This window comes from Salminus brasiliensis, chromosome 3 (assembly GCF_030463535.1).
Source record: "Salminus brasiliensis chromosome 3, fSalBra1.hap2, whole genome shotgun sequence".
Taxonomy (NCBI): Eukaryota; Metazoa; Chordata; class Actinopteri; order Characiformes; family Bryconidae; genus Salminus; species Salminus brasiliensis.
In genome coordinates this window covers 42,812,842-42,831,233 of record NC_132880.1, presented here as the reverse complement: position 1 = coordinate 42,831,233, position 18,392 = coordinate 42,812,842, and the positions used below count along the sequence as shown (strand labels likewise).

The window sequence follows — 18,392 nt, the reverse complement described above, 5'->3', positions numbered from 1 at the left end:
AGTTAAAGAACCCCCTTTTCAGTACTAGACCAGCATGCACTGGATGTCCGTTTGACCCCAGAAAAAAAGTTGGACTGTAACGTTGAACAAACGTCATATTTTGGTTGGAAATCATTGGAAACATTTCAACGTCTAGCAAGAATTTCACATTGGGTGGATGATAACATTACAAAATTTAGCAGACGTCGGGTTTTTGGTCGCCATACCTCACAACTACATCTTCTCACTTTACGTCAATATGACGTCGGCCTGTGACGTTTGAAAAAAGACGTTGGATTTTAGTTACTTAACCTCAGAGTATCAATGTCAGCTGTCGTCAGACTGATGTTGCCGTACAACGTCCTGACTTTGGACGCCAACACTAACACTCTTGTGAAAGGCCCACCTTCCCAGCACATCCCAGCTGAAAAACCCAGCTCAAGACCAGTATTGCTGGTCAGGCTGGTTGACAAACTGGTCAACCAGCTTGGTCAAGTACTTGGTCAAGTGAAGATGATGGACTAGCTGGTCAATACTGATAGGCCAGCTAGTCCATCAGACTCAAATGAAAAATCCTATGCTGGTCAAGAGCTAATACTGTTAACCAGGGTATGTTTTTGTCTGGATGACCAGTTTGTCAACCAGCCTGACCAGCCATTCACAGGAGTGTTATCTCTAGCTAGTGTTGGTCAAGCTGCTCGCCACTTTAGTCATACTTGTCAACCACCTTAGTCATGCTGGTCCACAAGCTCGGCCATACTGGTTGACTAGCTTGGTCAGGGAATGTAGACAGACAGACAGACAGACAGACAGATAGCTGACAGAACACTGGTAGACCGGCTAAACCATTAAGCTCAAATGCCGGTACCCAATGCTGGTCAAGAGCTAAACTGGTTAACCAGCACATCTCCCTGGCCATCGAGGCCCGGATTAGTTGACATATCCAATTTACATGATGTGACAAACGTACAGTATCCAAATATACCCTAAAAAACAGGGCGAAGCTGCAGTTTACGAGCATCACATACAAGACGACCCTCTGAATGCAGCCATAGCTAGCTAGCCCACATCCCCGAAATACAGACCTAGCCTACTCAACGGTACAGCCTGCCCTGAATATCGACCTTAGGTAGCTAGCTACTAGCTAGCTCACACCGGTTCCCACAACGGACTGGAAATCTGTCGGCTGGGGGTCCTGCAGTGAGAGGGGGGCACGGTGAGCTAGCTAGCTAACCTCTGACTACAAAAGACGACCGAGCCCAAAAAGTGGCTGTTGTTCAAACCTTTGTGTGTCGCTATAAGTGTCTTCTGTTCCTGCCAACACAGCGAATGATGTGAATATCAACGGTGTGTGTGTGTGTGTAAGTGTGTGTCTCAAAAACAATAACGGCACGTTTCAGTGGAGCGCGCGCTTCCCGCCCCCGGCAGCCCAACCGACACTCTCTCCCTCTCTGGCGTGCTGCGTGCGTGCGTGCTTGCGCGCGCGTGCGTGTGTGTGTGCGTGCTTGCGCGCGCGCGCCTACGCCGCTCTGTCCTCCTGTCAGGACACACAGCGTGGCTGTCTGTGTACACACACTTCTTATAAAGTAATTCTGAGGAAAAAAGACTTTACCTTTGGCTGGAATCCGCCTGTTATTCCCACGTTTCGCGCTAAATCAGCGGTGTGTGAGTCTCCGGCTCTGCTCCGGTCCGGCTGCGCCGCCGCTCTCTGCGTCCCTGTCAGCCAATAGAGCCGCAGCACTGCTCGCACTTCCGGCCTTCCCAAATAAAGCAAGCGGACCGAGGACGCGAGCAACGCCCGCCAGCCATAACACTGCCTGTGCCTGTACCATTACTTACACACGTAGCCCGCCCTATTACACTCCCTCTCTTTAGCATGCATCAAATTGTACACGATATGTCCAAATGTTTGTGGACAGCCTTTCTAATGAAGGCATTAGGATACTCTGCACTCTTACGCTGCAGCCATTGCTGACACAGGTGTGTTAGAAGTACTGTCAAAAGAATAGGACAAATATGGACCTAATGGTCTAGGGAGGTGTGAAGCCCCCCAGCATTGGGCTGTGTTCTCTGGAATGATGGATGGTGCTCCATCCAGTACTTCAGGGATGAGGTGGGGTGGTGATCATCCAACATCATGAGCTCACCAACGCTCTTGTCTTTTCCAAAATCTAGTAGAAAGCCTTCTTCCCTGGACAGTTGCTCCAAAAAGCAGGATAAACTATTTTGTATACAAACATTATCATATACATTCATTTCGGAAGACACAGCGAATGAGCAGGTGTCCCAATATGTCCCAATAAGTGTATGTGAGTGTTCCTAGCATATAGGACACTTTTGTCCAAATAATTGAGGCTGCTTTTGATTTATGTAACTTATCAATCTCTTTTAATGATGAATTTGTATTTTTATTGTTTTGTATTTATGTATTTTGGTTGATTTATATATCTATATTGTAAAGTATTATTTATATATATATATATATATATATATATATATATATATATATATATATATATATATATATTACTTTATGCAGTTATGTGCTGTGTGACTTTACCTCTGGAACTCATAAAGTAATCCATAAACTTATCTGTCTGTCCTTCCATCCGTCCATCCATCCCTCTATATCTATCTGTCTGTCTATCCCTCTACAACTCTATATCTATTTTTTTAAACACTGTGTTACTGTATTAAAATAAGATGCGGCTCCCAGTGCCAGGGCTACCAACTATTTTACATTTTTGTTCGAGTGAAACCTGAATTTGATCATTTAAAAGCTTGGTCATCTACAATAGCTTTTACATTGATAAAGCACTTTTACGTTGACCTTTTTAAATCTTTAAAAGGTTCTTCATACTCACACATCTCATTTCAGTCTCATTTAGTAGTCATTTAGTGGTCTCATTGGGAGGCTTGGGAGGTGGGGTGACCTGAAATTTGATCAGATCTTCTCACTAAACAATAAGATTCCAATTAAACAAATAATGTCAAAACATTTAACTAAAATGTTTTGGAAAAGTATGTGAACATCTAGGACTATGGGTTCATTTAAAGCCAGGTGTTGCCTCCCACGCTTCAAGAACATAAACATGTGTCTTCATTACTCAGCTCAGGTCTTTCTTTATGCAGTTTTAAGGAAGTGTGCTGAGCCTCCTGAGAGAGATTCCTGAGAACCTCAGTTATTGAAGCCCGCCAGGCTGGAAGACATTACTCAACCAGTGGTTCGATCTTCATCAGTCCACTGCAAGGCAGAAGATCTACAAATAGAGGACATTTATTAGTGCTGTTACTCTCCCAAGGAGTGATTGTCCAGTGAAAGTCAGTCCAAGAACCTCATCCCAACCTTAAAGCATGGGGGTGGCAGTATCATGGTTCATCATGGTAACAGTGGCTTGCCGTTATTAATGGATCTGTAAATTCTGAATACTTAAGGAGAAAGAAATGTCAATTAATCCAGCAAATTCCACGGGAGAATATCAGGAGAATATCAGGAATATCAGGAGAATATCATTGTAAGTGGGTCATGCAGCAAGACAGTGACCCTAAGAACACACGTAATTCTACAAAGAAATGTTTAAAGCAGAAGAAATGTAACACAACATCATGCAAGGAATTATAGTAAAGTCTCATTTATTAGTGATTTAGTAAAGTCTCCTTTATTTCCACAATTACAGTTCCAGCGCAAAACAATGTTTGGACGTTTACATGAACTTTTTCTGCAGGTCAGAGGCATTTGCTAGCTACCAACCCTTTGCTTAAGTGGTGCAATATAGATGTACAATAGTAAGTGCCCTGTCAACAACAGATGGGAACACTGCCAGATGTAAACTTTGCACTACTCACAAGCTAGTGAGTGAAATATTTTGTTTTTATTTAGAAATGTTGAAATCAGTAAATTGGAGGAGGGGCATTTTGAGCATATCTGAATATTGGGGGGGGGGGGCATTGTTCCTGCCAATATACATTGTGACTATGGACTTGTGCGGGATTGATCACCAGTTCCTCGAGACGTTTGATTGAAGTTATAGCTGCTCAAATGTGTCACACCAGTTGTTAGAAGCAAACATTCCCCCAAATATATTTAATGTTGAATAATTTCCCTCAATAAATACATTTAATTTTTTTAAAATCAAGTTTAAAGATTTAAATGAAGATCTAATCAATTTCAGGTTCAATGTAGAAATAAAGATAATTGTAGAGTTCACATACTTTTTTTTAGCAACACTAATTCACTGGTTGAGTAATGCCTCATGGTGCACTTCAGGCAGGCGTGCACGGTGGCGTGAGAGAGAGAGAGAGAGAGAGAGATGCCATCTAATGCTGTGTCACAGAGGTACGATTATGGTGGTGCATCAGGTTACTGGGTAAAACAGAAATAGTACAGCGCTGGAGAGGGAGTGCCACAAGGAGCAGCAGACATTTCTTATTGATTAGAGGGGCCTTAAATTATTCAAAGAGCTCTGGTAAGCCTCCATTTTGCGATATCCTGTTGAGAGGTGTGAGGATAAGAATAGATCATGTTTAAGCACAGATGAGCAACTGGTTATACCCTCAGGGCTATTTTTGTGAAACTGGATTGAGCTGAAAGCACAGGTCTAGACCAGAGTGTTGAGGTAATCAATGGTCACTGACCTGACCAGAGAGGCATTAACTCAACACCTGTGGAGTCCCAACATTTGGGTCAACATGGTGGAACTGAGATCAGTGTCACCTAGGTTGTTAGGCTGACGCATTGCTCAACTTGCTAGATGCAGGGATGGGCTGATCATCAATACCATCCATTGAGGCCACACACATTTGGGTTTCTAATGGGGATAAAGTTTAAAAATAGAGCCAAGAAAGCAGAATAAACAAGGTCATAAATAAAGCTCAGTGGATGTGTTTGTTGAAATGGACAGCCCACCTGACATTTCTGTCTCTGACACAGCAGTCCTGTCCTCCACATTCGATGTGCCCATTACTCAACGTGGAAACTGTGAGCAAGTCTCCAGCTTTGCCATTGTGACAGAACAGCTATGTGATACTCCATCCCAAATGAACAGTTTGTACTTTGTAACATGGACCTTGTACTAGTGCAAGGCTGTCATCAGAGAACTAGGTCTCGATGGAAAGATTTCTTGTTTGTAAACAAGCACTTTTGCCTTTCAGGTTGCATCATCGTTGCTGAGTGGAGGCCAGTAGCTTGGTCAATCAGTCATCAGACAGATAGCACAAGATGATCTTCCGGCAATTTCCCTACCAACGTGCTGTAAGATAGATAGATAGAGATAGAGTTCTGGTCATTTCTTGACAGCACCTTTTCTATTGTACTTATTGAAATGGTTAGTCATGCTTTGCCCTCCTGAATTGCCACATTAGCATTAGAATTCCCTCTATGTGTGTTTACTGGGTAGTGATATAAATAAATAAGCAGTTTAGCAGTGCCCACCTGCTTAAAGGTTTATATCAATTTTATACATAAAATATGTGTAGGAAGCCAAAATACCAGACACATTTGCTCTCATATTGGCAATACTGGATTTTCAAACCAGGTCATATGGTATAGAGCACCAAACCACATAATAATGGTCATAATTTATCAAGTATATCAGATTCCCAGATGAAAAGTACATGTTGTCCCACTCAGCGCTATGAAAAAGGCCTAAGGTGATCCCAGATCACCATGCACACTCTGAAAAGTTGGATACAGTGCCTATAAAAAGTATTCACCTCTTGGATATTTTGTCCTTTTATGGCTTCTATAAATGGAATAATATAATTTGGCTTCTTTAATCTATGATTTACAAAAAAAACCTCTTAAATGTCAAAGTTAAAACAGATCAAATAAATAAAAATATTGAATGTAACATAAGAGATATACTAAATATTCACCCTCTTTAAAGTGATGGACCTATTTCAATAAAAGGTAAAGGTGCATGTATCCACATTTAACCCATCTGTGGTAGTGAACACACACACACTAGTGAGCTAGGGGCAGTGAGTACACACACACCCAGAGCGGTGGGCAGCCAAATCCAGCGCCCAGGGAGCAGAGAGGGTAAAGGGCCTTGCTCAAGGGCCCAACAGTGGCAACTTGCCGAGCCCGGGAATCGAACCCACAACCGGTTATCGATAACCCGGCGCTCTAACCGCTGAGCCACCACTGCCCCATAAATAGAGGTCCTGGCAATTGGTGCTAGTATTCCCAATTAGTCTAATGTAGATAACCTGAATGCAGTGAATGTGCCTCAAGCCATTGTAGTATAAAGACACCTGTCTGGAAGGTCCAGTCACTGGTTAATCAGTGTACTTGGCTGCAAATACACCAGGAACATGAAAGACCACCCCATGCAACTCTGAGAAAAGCTTATTATAGTCAGGGGACGGATACATAAAATGTCTAAGTCACTGAACCATTCTGGAGTTCAGTTAATTCCATCATTAAGAAATGGAAAGCTGTCATCACACACTGAGTGACCGAGCAAGAAGGAGGCCAGTGAGGGAGGCCACCAAGACACCTATGACTACTCTGAAGGAGTTTAGAGCTTCAGCAGCTGCCAACGACAGACTCTGCCAACGACAACTGTTACTAGGGGTTCTTCACCAGTCAGAGCTTAATAGGAGATTACATTACCACAAATACATCATCCCCTATATGAAGCATTGTGGTGGCAGCAGCAGGCTCTATAGATAACTATAGATAAGGACATCCCAGAGGACAATCCGATTCTGTCTCAAAGAAAACTTCAATTGGGGATTAGTTTAATTTTCCAGCAAAACAATGACCTGAAGAAAACAGTAAAACAGAACACAGAAATAGTTTAAAGGCAACAAGGGGGATGCTCTGAATGGCTCAAGTCAAAGCTCAGTCAATCCAACAGAGAATTTGTGGTTGGATTCGAAATGGGCTGTTCATGCCTGATCCCTGTGCAGTCTGAGAGAGCTTAAGCAGTTTTGTGAGAAAGAATTGAGCAAACTTGCAGCATCCAGATATGCAAGCCTGAGTAAGACCCATCTACACAGAAGTGCCGTAATTGTGGCCGAAGGTGCTTCTACTAAATACGGACTTGAAATGGGTGAATATTCATGCCATCACTTTTTTAGTTTTATATCCTCATTGTCGACCAAACAGCAACTTTACAGAGGGAAACCCTCATTTCAATGGAGAAGCTTTCAATGCAAGTCATTTTGGAGCATTTCTATTGGACCAATAGTCATGAAACATGTACAGTGTAAAGCAAAACTCCCAGTTTCACAGTATATTAAAAAATGGTATAAATGCATATAGAAGGTATTTTTACTTTGACATTAAAAGATTATTTTTGCAAATTCTTGTCAAGAAATTCAAATTACATTGATCATTATTCCATTTATAAAAGCAATAAATATTCAAGGGGGTGAATGGGGTCATTTACAGGCACTGTAAACTATTTATTATGGAAAGAAATGAACTGTGTAGTGATTCCTAAATGTACCAAAATTACCAAATTGTACAACACATTTGAGACACTTTCACATGCTGCACATAAAGTCACAGAAAACACAAATAAACACAATGGTTAAGGTTGAAATATAGAACCTTTTTATTTCCATTTAGAGTAAATAGTGTTGAAAATCTGAAAATATTTAAATAAAGTTTACCAAGAGGACCTTTGGATTTACGTTAAATAGTAAATAACACCTTACATGCCCAAATCCAGTGACAATGAAAAGCTTCCTTAAAAAGTTTTTTTTTTTGTTATTCATTTTCATATTTTCCCTTGTAAGAAATAGTTCAAGTATAAAAATTCCCAACAGTGTAAAATAGCCCATCTGATGTATATTAAAAGCAGTAGAAGCACAGCTATTCAACCTCGACAAGGACTATACATTCTAGTGTATGAAGCAGCATGTTGCTTAGTTTTTGCCAGGAGATTTTTTTTTTTTTTGTACATTTTTTTGTTTTTGTGTTTTTTTTTTCCCAAAATCTTTGACAGTCCTAGATATGACAAAAGAAAAGAACCTGCCTGCTATTAGGCCTGCATTTTAAATACACGTTTTACAATAGGCATTAAACTAGCTGGTATTTAATGTAATGTAATGTTCTAAAATTCAAAAGGCATATAGAAAAAAAAATAGAATTGTACAGTGCACATACAGAATTGTATCTTAAATAAGTCCTACATCAACATTTTTTGGTTGAGTATGTTAATGATACTACAACTAAATCTATTAAATAACTTATAATAATATGCCATGAGATGAATACATTATATTAATACAGTACCGCCTCCAAGTCTGTCCTTAGAGCGCAACATACAAACTCTCAAAATAAATATCTTAAATAGTAGATCTCTTTTTCCTCTTTAAATAGCATTACAACTGTAAGGCACACAAAGAACCCTCATACTTGAGTTCGAACCCTCGGCTTTAGTGCTGCTTTCTAACACAAAGATGTTAACGTTAGCTCTTTCGGAGAGAATGGAGAATGGAGTCATCTCTCGCTAGGAAAGACATGCTGGTGTGCAGATATAGTTTTTGTTTCTACAAGAACACATAAAAAAAGAACAGAGATCATTTTCATTGATATGGATTGGTTGACTGAGAGTAGTTCATTGGTACATGGTTAAAAGCCTGTATGTATAGATATGTGCGTGTGTGTGTGTGTGTGTGTGTGTGTGTGTGTGTGTGTGTGTGTGTGTGTGTGTGTGTGTATATCTATGTGTACGTCTCTCTATCGAGCTAGCTCTCCCTTGTTGCGCTTCCTTGTCCCATTCCAGAGAGAAACTGCTCACAAGAGAGAGAGGTCCAGGCGGCCGGGGCGGGTGTTGGAAAGGGTGTGCATGTGTATTGGGGGGGTGGGGGGTGGGTGATGTTAGATGGCCTGTGGGTCAGAGGGTGGGTGGCCTGTGCTTAAGCCTCCAGCCCCTCTCTAGGACAGAGGTGGAATTGCTGACAGAGCTGGAGGGGACCTGTTCCCAAACGGGCCCAGGGATTAAAAAGTGACAGCTCAACAAACGAGCACAAGTGATGCGTTCTTTCCAGAGCAGGCCGCTTGTGCGTGTGTGCCTGTGTGCATGTGTGTGTGTCTCTGTCTGTCCCTCCCCACACAGCAGCTGCTCCCTGCTTCCAGCTCCAGCTGAGTTTGAAGCTGTATGTTATCCTTTATAAAGCATGTATGTATATATGTGTGCGCGTGTGTATGTGTGTGTGTGTGTGTTTACACAGATGTAAATGTTTCGTACCCCTTGCCTCACTTAAACAGTTAGGAAATTAGTGTTGGGTGTATAAACATGTGTTGGTGTGTGTGTGTTGTCCATGCAGGCAAATAATACAACGTCATTATGTCCTTTCAGAGCGCCCTCAAATTGTTCGTTGTCCTTCAGAGGGGAGAGGCAGAAAATCTCTGCTTTTCTTGCAGTTTGTTTTGTCTCCTGGTGGCGTGTTTGCTTTGCATAGGTCAAGAGGTCAAAACAGGAGTCAGAGAAGCGGGACATTCAGCATCAGGAAGATAAAAAAAAATATATATAGAATAATAAAGGTAGTTCTGAACACGTGAGACAAAGCTACGACTATGGTTTCTTTTTCTCTGTTCCTCCACAGTTACGTCTACTATTCCCTGATTGGCAGAGTTTGTCTTTACTAATTCGCTGGAAAATGCTCCATTTCCCTGATAATCAGAAAAACAACAACAACTTGCAATGCACGTGAGAAGACAGAACAAAAAGAGCCCTCGAAAATGAGAATAAATATATATAAGTTACAGGGCTTCGGAACCAAAACACTGTGGGGACATCTAACGTCCGTCGAGAAGAACGGAGAACGGTCTCCTACATTAATGACAGCATTGGGACTTAAGGCTTCGTCTACATCTTCAAACCACAGTGATTAGTCATTGCGTTCTCCTTTAGCAATAAATATATACTACTTCACTATTAATCATAAAGGTAACAGTAACATTATTGATAATGGTAAAAAGTTAAATCGCCCTCCTAACGCTTTTCTGTGATTTTTTCCCCCACATTTTCTTTCCTCTTTTTTTCTTATTTTTTAAATTATTTTTTGGTTAATCACAGCAAGTTGGAAAGCAACGGAGTTCCCACCTCACTAATAACCTCCAGCAATCACCATTTCTCCTCCCACTATCTCCTCTTTCTCTCCTCCAGCGATATGCCCTTCTTCATCAATCATCTCCATCCACCTCCCCTTCACAGCTGATAAGCAGTCGCTGGGCATTGGCTCGCTCCCCCTGTGTCTCCTCCTCTCCATGCCAGTAGCTGCTATTGCATCCGGTCAGCTTGCAGCTGCTGGGGCTGGTATTGGCCGAAAGCAGCGGCAGCGGCGGCTGCGGAGCCTGGAGCGGCAGCAGCGGCTAGAGGTTGCTGCATGGCATAGCCGTAGCCGGTGGTGGCTACATAGCCGGTCGCAGCCGGGGAAGCCGCGTAGGGGTACTGCTCGTACGCAGCGGCAGCAGCTGCGGCGCTTGCATATTGTGCATATGCAGTTCCAGTGTAGTCGATGTAGGGCGATGAGGCAGTGGCAGAGGCAGTGGTCGGCTGCACGTGAGGGATGACCACACTGGGCTGCACGAAGGCCTGCGGGTACACGTAGTGAGCGGGAATCCTGCGAGACACAGAGGCACAAGTGTCAGTTTGCCACAAAGGCTGGGGGCTAGAAAACCGCATGAGCTTTAAACTGCAGAACAACCACAACCACAGGGCACAACCCACACTGCGGCCAAGCACCCCCATTTCCACAATCCAAAGAAACACCCCATTGTCCAGTAACACTAAGGAAATGCCTGCTAGTGGTTATTAGAGACATAGGGTTGCCAAAATAGACAGAAATAAAATACACTGGAGCTGCACAAAGCTCCCATAGACATTTGAATTTTCTTTGCTTGAAGTACCTCCAGACAAAACTCTAGAACGAGGTGCCCAACCCTTTCCACAAAGGCCTGACGTGGGCACGGATTTTCATTCCAATACTGGTCTCTATTTGTTTAAATCAGCTGGTCTTCAAACAATTGATTGGAATAGCTGGAATGAAAACATGTAGCCACACCAGTCATTTGTGGACCAGATTAGTCACCCCTCAAAAGTTAAAAAGGCTGAATTTGTAGTTTTGGATGAAGTCGCTCTAAGCGCACATGATCTGCAGTGGACCACTGGGATAGGGGGAAGGTAGGACCCTGGGGAAGCGGAGAGCAGATGAGGGGGGCATTGTGAACTTGTCACTGCCACTTTGACAGCTGGACAGTTTTCAAAAAGGGACGCTGCTGGCTATTTCCCCCTCCGTGCTTAGACAATGAGCTTCAGGCCGGACAGCACACACAGAGGGGAGTTTTGATTAAATAAGCAATCAGGAACAATGAGCACATTCTGCCTTTCATTACGTACCCCACTGCACTTTGAGAGGTCCCCCCCTCCCGCTTGCTTCCCATATCAGCTTGCTGTTTTTGGCAGTGGTACAGCACATTTCATTGATGATCCTCGAATCGTAAAACTCTTATCGTATCGTATAATGTCTAAACTATATGATCAATTATATTATCGTTAAGGACAAAAAAAAAAGCCCCAGTCACGCAAAAACCTTGTGTCTACAAAACAGCAGATTTATAAAGAAAAGCAAAAAAAAAAAAAAAAAAAAAAAAAAAAAAAAAAACTTCTCAACTTTCAATGGAAGCATTTCTATTGACGCATTCATTATGACATTTTGACACAAAGGCCAAATTTACGTTAAGTCAGAAATGGCTTTTTTTTTAAAAGATGGGCAGAAGTGGAACACCTACAGGAGCTTTCACGACATCCCGTTCAAAACCTGGAGTTGGTTCCCCCTTCACATCTCTAACAGCAGGTCTGGAGCTCTGCAGTTATTAAATTAGCAGAGCGTTGGAGACTTTTCTGCACTATGCTCGGAGCTCAGCACTCGGCCCTGTCCCCGCTCTGTAACTTTACATGGTCTGATACTCGGTGGCTGAGTTGCTCTCTGTGGTTCCTAAACGCCTCCACTGTTCAATAATACCACTCACAGCTGTTGGTGGAAGATCTAGGAAGAGGAGGATTTTTGTTGCATCGGTTTGCTCCAATTACAGAACCACGCTGGAGTTAAGTGAGCTCTTTAGAACCTCCCATTCTTTCACTAATGTATGGAAACGCAGACTGAACGGATATGTGCTTAATTTTATACCCCTGAGATTAAGATGTGTCCCAAGACATTTGTCCATATAGGCCTAATAAACAATAACCAAAACTCTCACGAATGGATTGGGGCTTAATAAACAGGGCTTCCTAACTATTAAAACATACATTTTGAAACGTGGTCATTTTTTTGGATGTATTAACGGGAAAAGAAGAAGGATAACATGAACAAAACCTGTATTTGAAGTCTTTCTAAGCTGCTATCAAACACCACTATCAAATCAGAGGTTCTATCATGGCAACCCTACTTTCAGCACACCATCATACAGTCCAAACCACCAACAAACCCAAAAATCATGGCTCCAGATAAAGAAGCAGGCCTACAAACACAGGCGTCAAAAAAACAAAACAAAACAAAAAACAAACAAACAAACAAAACAACAACTCCTCATCACCCACACCAACTCAATTCAACACAACCCAACCACTCACACAAAGCACAAAAATAAAGGAGGAAAAGGCATCTCTAGTGTTCCTCTCACTCCGTTAAGAGTAAAGCTGTTCCTATGAAATCCTGCAGTGATGCTTCACCAGCCTGAGGCAACAGCTTTGTTTAAGTTAGGTATATACTTAAACACAAATCAATACAGAAAAAAGAACAGTGATACATAACTGTTCAGCACAGCACACAAACACAACAAGATCAGGGTTACAAAACACAATGCCAGAGACAACTCGGCGCACACACACACACAGACACACACACACCTCAATTCTAAAAAAAAAAACACAGTTTAGAGTCAACATATTGCAGACTCAACCTAAGAAATAAAAATAAGAAACTCACAGACACACATATATTGACTATAGGACACACCACACATGCAGGTCACCGCAGTGGCAGAGCAGCACTCCTCTGTGTTAAACAGCTGATATAGCTGGGCATTCCTCTCACCAGCATGAATTGTTTAAGGTAGTTCACTGTGGATAGGGGAGAGCAGAGCACCACCCAACACTTTTTGTTTTTTGCTAAATACTTTTAAAAGGTATTTGAGCAAAATGAATAGTTCACATACAAGCAACCCACACAGTAACAGTAAAGAAAAGGTGGCAAATTGATGCAGGCCCACTTAATTCAGTATAACGCTTTGAGGAAAATGAGCATTTCACCTTTACATACAAACGTATTAATGGGGTTCTTTGAGCGATGCCATAGAAGAGCCGCACTCGTAAAGGAGAAGTGAGGGTGTGACTTTAAGGACTTTAAATGTAAAGTACCTTTACATCAGGTGAAGGCTCTTCAGAGAGGTTCTATACAATTGCCTATCTCTACTAAAACCAAAATTGGTTCTTCTATGGCTGAGGTCTCCAAATATGGACCTTAAATCCAGTTTCAGTCCTGGCTTTTGTAATCCTTGGTAGGTGTGATGCTACATGGCCAAGCAATCTTTCTCGCATTTACTGTTCTTTTAACCTCCAATGAGAACAAAACCCAGGACTGGAAACTGGATATAAAGAACTGGGTTCTATAGAAGCACCTAACGAACCCTTTGAAGCACCTGTATTTGTAAGAGTGTAGTGCATGGTACACATATATAATGATTAATCTGTGAATTAAAACATAGGGAGGTGGGACCTCTCCCATTGTTTCTCTTGGACGGCTATGTAAAACTAACCCTGTGGTGCGAAGGCTGTACTTTGGCCAGGTTAGCGCTCACTGGGAGTCGGTTACATGGTGTAAAATGGTGCTATATTACAGCAGAAGAGGGAGATTGAAATCAGTGTGAATTCTGTCACTTTTACACACAACTCCGTTTTCAAACATTCACAGATGATAGTTTGAAGCCCACTCTTCCCCTTAGTGGCAGTAAGGTCAAAACACTGGTCTTGGTTATCATTATTGGTTTACTACACCTTCTCAATACAGCTAAAGGAACCATGTAAAACCTCATGACCAGCTCCAACAAAATGAATCATCCTCCAAAAGGTGATTTCTTGACATTTCCAACACATCCAATAACATCATGTTCCGCACAAGCCTACACATGATTTGCGGAACACAGGATCGTATTACTCAAATGCCCCCCAGTCTCCACAGCTCGCTCTCGGTTTGAATGACAGGAGAAGCTGGACTTGGGCTATTTTCATCTTCAGCAGGAGCTGATGTGGTATGTTCCAAACACATCTTTCAAAAAGACGGATAGCAGCATTATGAGAGCAGCAAACACTTATGATTGCCTTGGCATTAAGACAAGAATCCCAACAAATCTCAAATCTAAAATAAATAAATAAATATAAATAAAAATAAAAATAATAATAATAATAAATCAGGACAGAAGACAAGGGCATTAAAACTAAACAGTCATTTTTGCTTAGTCACGGTTATCGTGCTCTGACCACACATGGATTGATCAGGAGCACCACACAGCTGGTTTATGCCACAGCAGTCAACTGTGGCCTAGTAGTGGTAAAACAAATAGAGTCCATGTCCTGTGGGATTCAGGAGGCCATTTCCTCCGCAGGCACTGGTTAAAAATACTACTGTTACCAAGTGCCACGCCAGGCCACAACATTTTTCCCCCCTGACTGGACTGGACTGTTGTGGACAGTCACATTAAAGTTCATATCTAAATAAAGGTTTGTTTCAGATCAAATGCCATGGAGACAGGATCCATCAAATCCGCCTCCAGGGAGCACACCTGTTGGCATCTGCTGAAATCCGAGTTGTGAAATCCAGGACCTTCAACAGTCCTAAAGAGCCGGTGTAACAGATGCATTTTAAGCCCAGTAATAACTGCATGGCTATATTCATCACGTCACTGTTCTCCATTAGCTCTATGCATTCTACACTGCATGTCCAAATGTTTGTGGACACCCCTTCTAATGAATACATTCAGTTATTTTATGTTGCGCCCATTGCTGACTCAGATGTGCAAATGCATATCTATACACACACAGCTTGTCTAGTCCCTGTAGAGAAGTACTGCCAATGATATAGGATAAGCAGAAGCAGATAAACACTAACCTACTGGCACCATGCCTAGTCAAACCATAGTCAGGCATGGCCTAGAGGGGTATAAAGCCCCCTCAGTACTTAGCTGTGGAGCAGTGGAACTGTGTTCTCTGGAATGATGGATGGTGCTTCATCCAATACTTTTGGGAGCTGAGGAGATTAGAATGAGCCGGTGTTCATCAAACATCCTGACCTCACCAACGCTCCAGTCACCAAATTCAAAATCATATCCACACAGCAGTGCTCCTCCAAAATTTAGTAGAAAGCAAGCTTTTGCTGGAAAGTAGAGACAGGTACTCCAACAAAGTGAGGATAACCTCTTTTTTAGTACCCTTGAATCTGGTCGGAACAATGCATGAGCAGGTGTCCCAATACTTTTTACACTCCATATCGTACACAATTCATGCCTTCAATGAATAAAAGAGCACTAGGAACTACGAAGGCTGTAGCTTGCATAGCACCAAGTCATCCAGTGAAGACAGTTCTGGACAAACAACAACCACAGCTGGGCCATATACTGACATCAGCCTAGCGGACTGTTGTCTCATTCTGACACTGCCGTGTTGGGTTTGGCCTCAGGTCAGCATGAGCCAACTGCTCCAAGGTCAACACCATGAGGTTCCCATTCAAACGCCCTGCGCTGCTTCCTGACAGCACTCCTCACATCAGCTCATGCACTGTTGCTATGCGAGAGATGCCTTTAAAGTGACGCTGCATCACAGCGGGGCCTGTTTTCCAGAGCTGGTCTCATTGCTACATGCTCGGAGCAAGTGAGTGAGAGAGAGAGAGAGTGAGAGAGACACAGAGATAGACAGAGAGAGGGCGAGAGGGAGTAGGCTTCATGCAACTGCAGTGTCAGCATTATGGCCTTTGTGTGGCACAATGGAGAAGCTTGTTTTCCTTAACGCTGCACAGGGCCATGTGACAAGGCTCGTTCAGGGGGCCGTGCCATCCAGACAGTTGTTTGTGTCACATTGGGATAGTGGGCTAGAGGAGGGTGGGGGGCTCGCACCACTGCAAACACATGCAGGCACACATATGCGCGCACGCACACACACACTCTCACCCTCACACAGTAGACAAAACAGTGTGAAAGCCTAAGATCCTTTGATCCCTTCTCTAACTGTTCACTAAACCTTCGGTGTAACTTCTCAAACAACAAAAAAAGGTCTTCAGAGAGAGAGAGAGAGAGAGAGGAGAGAGAGAGAGAGAGAGAGAGAGAGAGAGAGAGAGAGAGAGGAGAGAGAGAGAGAGAGAGAGACAGAGAGAGAGAGAGAGAGAGAGAGAGAGAGAGAGAGAGAGAGAGAGAGAGAGAGAGGAGAGAGAGAGAGAGAGAGAGAGACGGGAGGCAGGCCAGTTGCTTGCCCTTGTATACAACAACACATCAGTGATTGAAGGACTGCAGGTCTCCAGGGATTCTGGATCCACTGCAGGATGCCTTATAGGGTGGGAGAGAGACAGAGAAAAAGAGAGAGACAGAGAGAAAAAGTGAAAGAAATGGGTAGATCATAGAGATGAACTGCAGAAACGTGACGACAAACTAAGAGTCCATCACAGTCATGACAGATGTGAGTGGGAACCAAAAAAAAACCCCCCAAAAAAAAAAACAAAAAACACAAAAACAGCAACGTGCAAGCAAGTTGTTGTTGGGTTGTTTGTTTGGTTGAGTGGAGGAAAGGGGTTTCAACAACGTCACACAAAAGATTGCACTCACTCCAAAAAACAAGACACCAGAAAACAAAGAAACAAGCTCCAGCATAAATTAAAACAACAACAAACATAAATAAATAAATAAATAAAGCATCAAAGGGGAAAAAAACACTTTGCTGCCCCTGGCAAAGTTATTACTCCTCCACAACACTGAAAATCAACACCCCCAAACCAGCCTCCCAGCCCTCCCCTCCCAAGTAAATGAAAAAGCACACAGTTTAGCTATTAACACCACTTCATAACGGTAAAAAAGGCACACACAGCTCTATGTACTATTAAAAATGAAAGTCCAAACCACAATAAAACAACAACATACATGCATCTGTAATCACCATTTCGAGCTTGTTTGTGTGTGTTTGAGTCTACAGGTACGGTAGCTACTGATCTGTGCAATGCCCACAGAGCTATTCCTCAAACCATAGGTTAGCTTAACCCATATCGAGCCTGTCGGACCAGAGAAAGACAACATTGAGTCAGGCCACAGCCAATTAAAGAACATCACACACACACACACACACACACACACACACACACACACACACACACACACACACACACACACACACACACACACACACACACACACACACACACACACACACTTTTTGTGGTTAGGTATAGGTGATCATTGGTCTCGTTCATTCATATCTGCATTTGTAAAGCCAGACGATTGCAGAGGATTGTGTAAGAGGCACTGGGATGGTCTCAGGACTAAGTCTAAATGACATGGTATAATCTGGATACAGTTTAGCCAGCAGACTGTATCCTAGGAGGGACTTCGATAGTCTTTAGACCACTATACTGTAATAGTTTTAGGTCTAAGGAAAATGGAAGGTGCAGTATGACTCTGAATGGACATGGTCAGATAGCCAGATGGCTGCAGTCTATGAGGTACTAGGCAGTCTTAGGTCTAAGACTAAATGCAAAGGTTGCTATGAATTGGATGTAGTTTAGCCAGAAGACTGCCGCTTAGGAGGTACCGAGATAGTCTTAAGACTAGCAATAGCAATTTTGATTTGGACATTATATGGTCATGTGACTACAGTCTAGGAGGTAGTGGGATGATCTTTGGACCAAGTCTAAATGAAATGTTTCGTAGGATTTGGATACAGTTTTGATAAGGTACTGGGAGAGTCTTACATCTACAGAAAATGGGTTAATTTGGACATGAGATGTTCAGAGGACTGCAGTGCAGGAGATACTGGGACAGTCTCAAGTCTAAATGGCAAGTTTGGTATTATTTGATAGGGTATCTCCTAATGGTTGCAGTGTAGAAGGTCTTAAGTCTAAGCCTAAATGGCAAGTTTTGGATCATATGATCATGGTATACCCAAAAACAATGGGATGGTCTTCAGTCTAATGGTAAATGGCAAGTTTAGTAGGATTTAGGAGGAACTGGGATAGTTATATAGCCCATTTCTTATTATCTAGACATGATATGAACAGATGACTACAGTCCATTAGACACGGAGACAGTCTTAGGTCCAAGTCTAAATGGTAAGTTTGGTTTGATCTGGATGGTATCTCCAGAGGACTGCAGTGTAGGAGAACCAAGCATAGTCTTAAGTCTAATGAAAAACGGCAAGTCT

General features: G+C 42.6%; 2 protein-coding genes across 4 annotated transcripts in view; both read right to left on the bottom strand.

Annotated features, from left to right (window-relative positions):
• The window catches only part of cap2 (cyclase associated actin cytoskeleton regulatory protein 2), a 35,847-nt gene extending 34,152 nt beyond the window's left edge, over positions 1–1,695 (bottom strand). The window contains exon 1 of one of the 3 annotated variants that reach the window (XM_072674888.1): positions 1,592–1,695. The gene's annotated coding sequence lies outside the window, so the exon portion shown is untranslated. Of the gene's footprint in view, positions 1–1,262; positions 1,430–1,591 lie in introns of those variants that run through there. The other 2 variants (XM_072674890.1, XM_072674887.1) reach the window with 2 other exon arrangements.
• Positions 1,696–7,547: 5,852 nt separating this feature from the next.
• The window catches only part of rbm24a (RNA binding motif protein 24a), a 13,654-nt gene continuing 2,809 nt past the window's right edge, over positions 7,548–18,392 (bottom strand). The window contains exon 4 of the mRNA XM_072674886.1: positions 7,548–10,563. Coding sequence (XP_072530987.1) covers positions 10,221–10,563 — 343 coding nt within the window. The 3' untranslated portion in view covers positions 7,548–10,220. The remainder of the gene's footprint in view (positions 10,564–18,392) is intronic.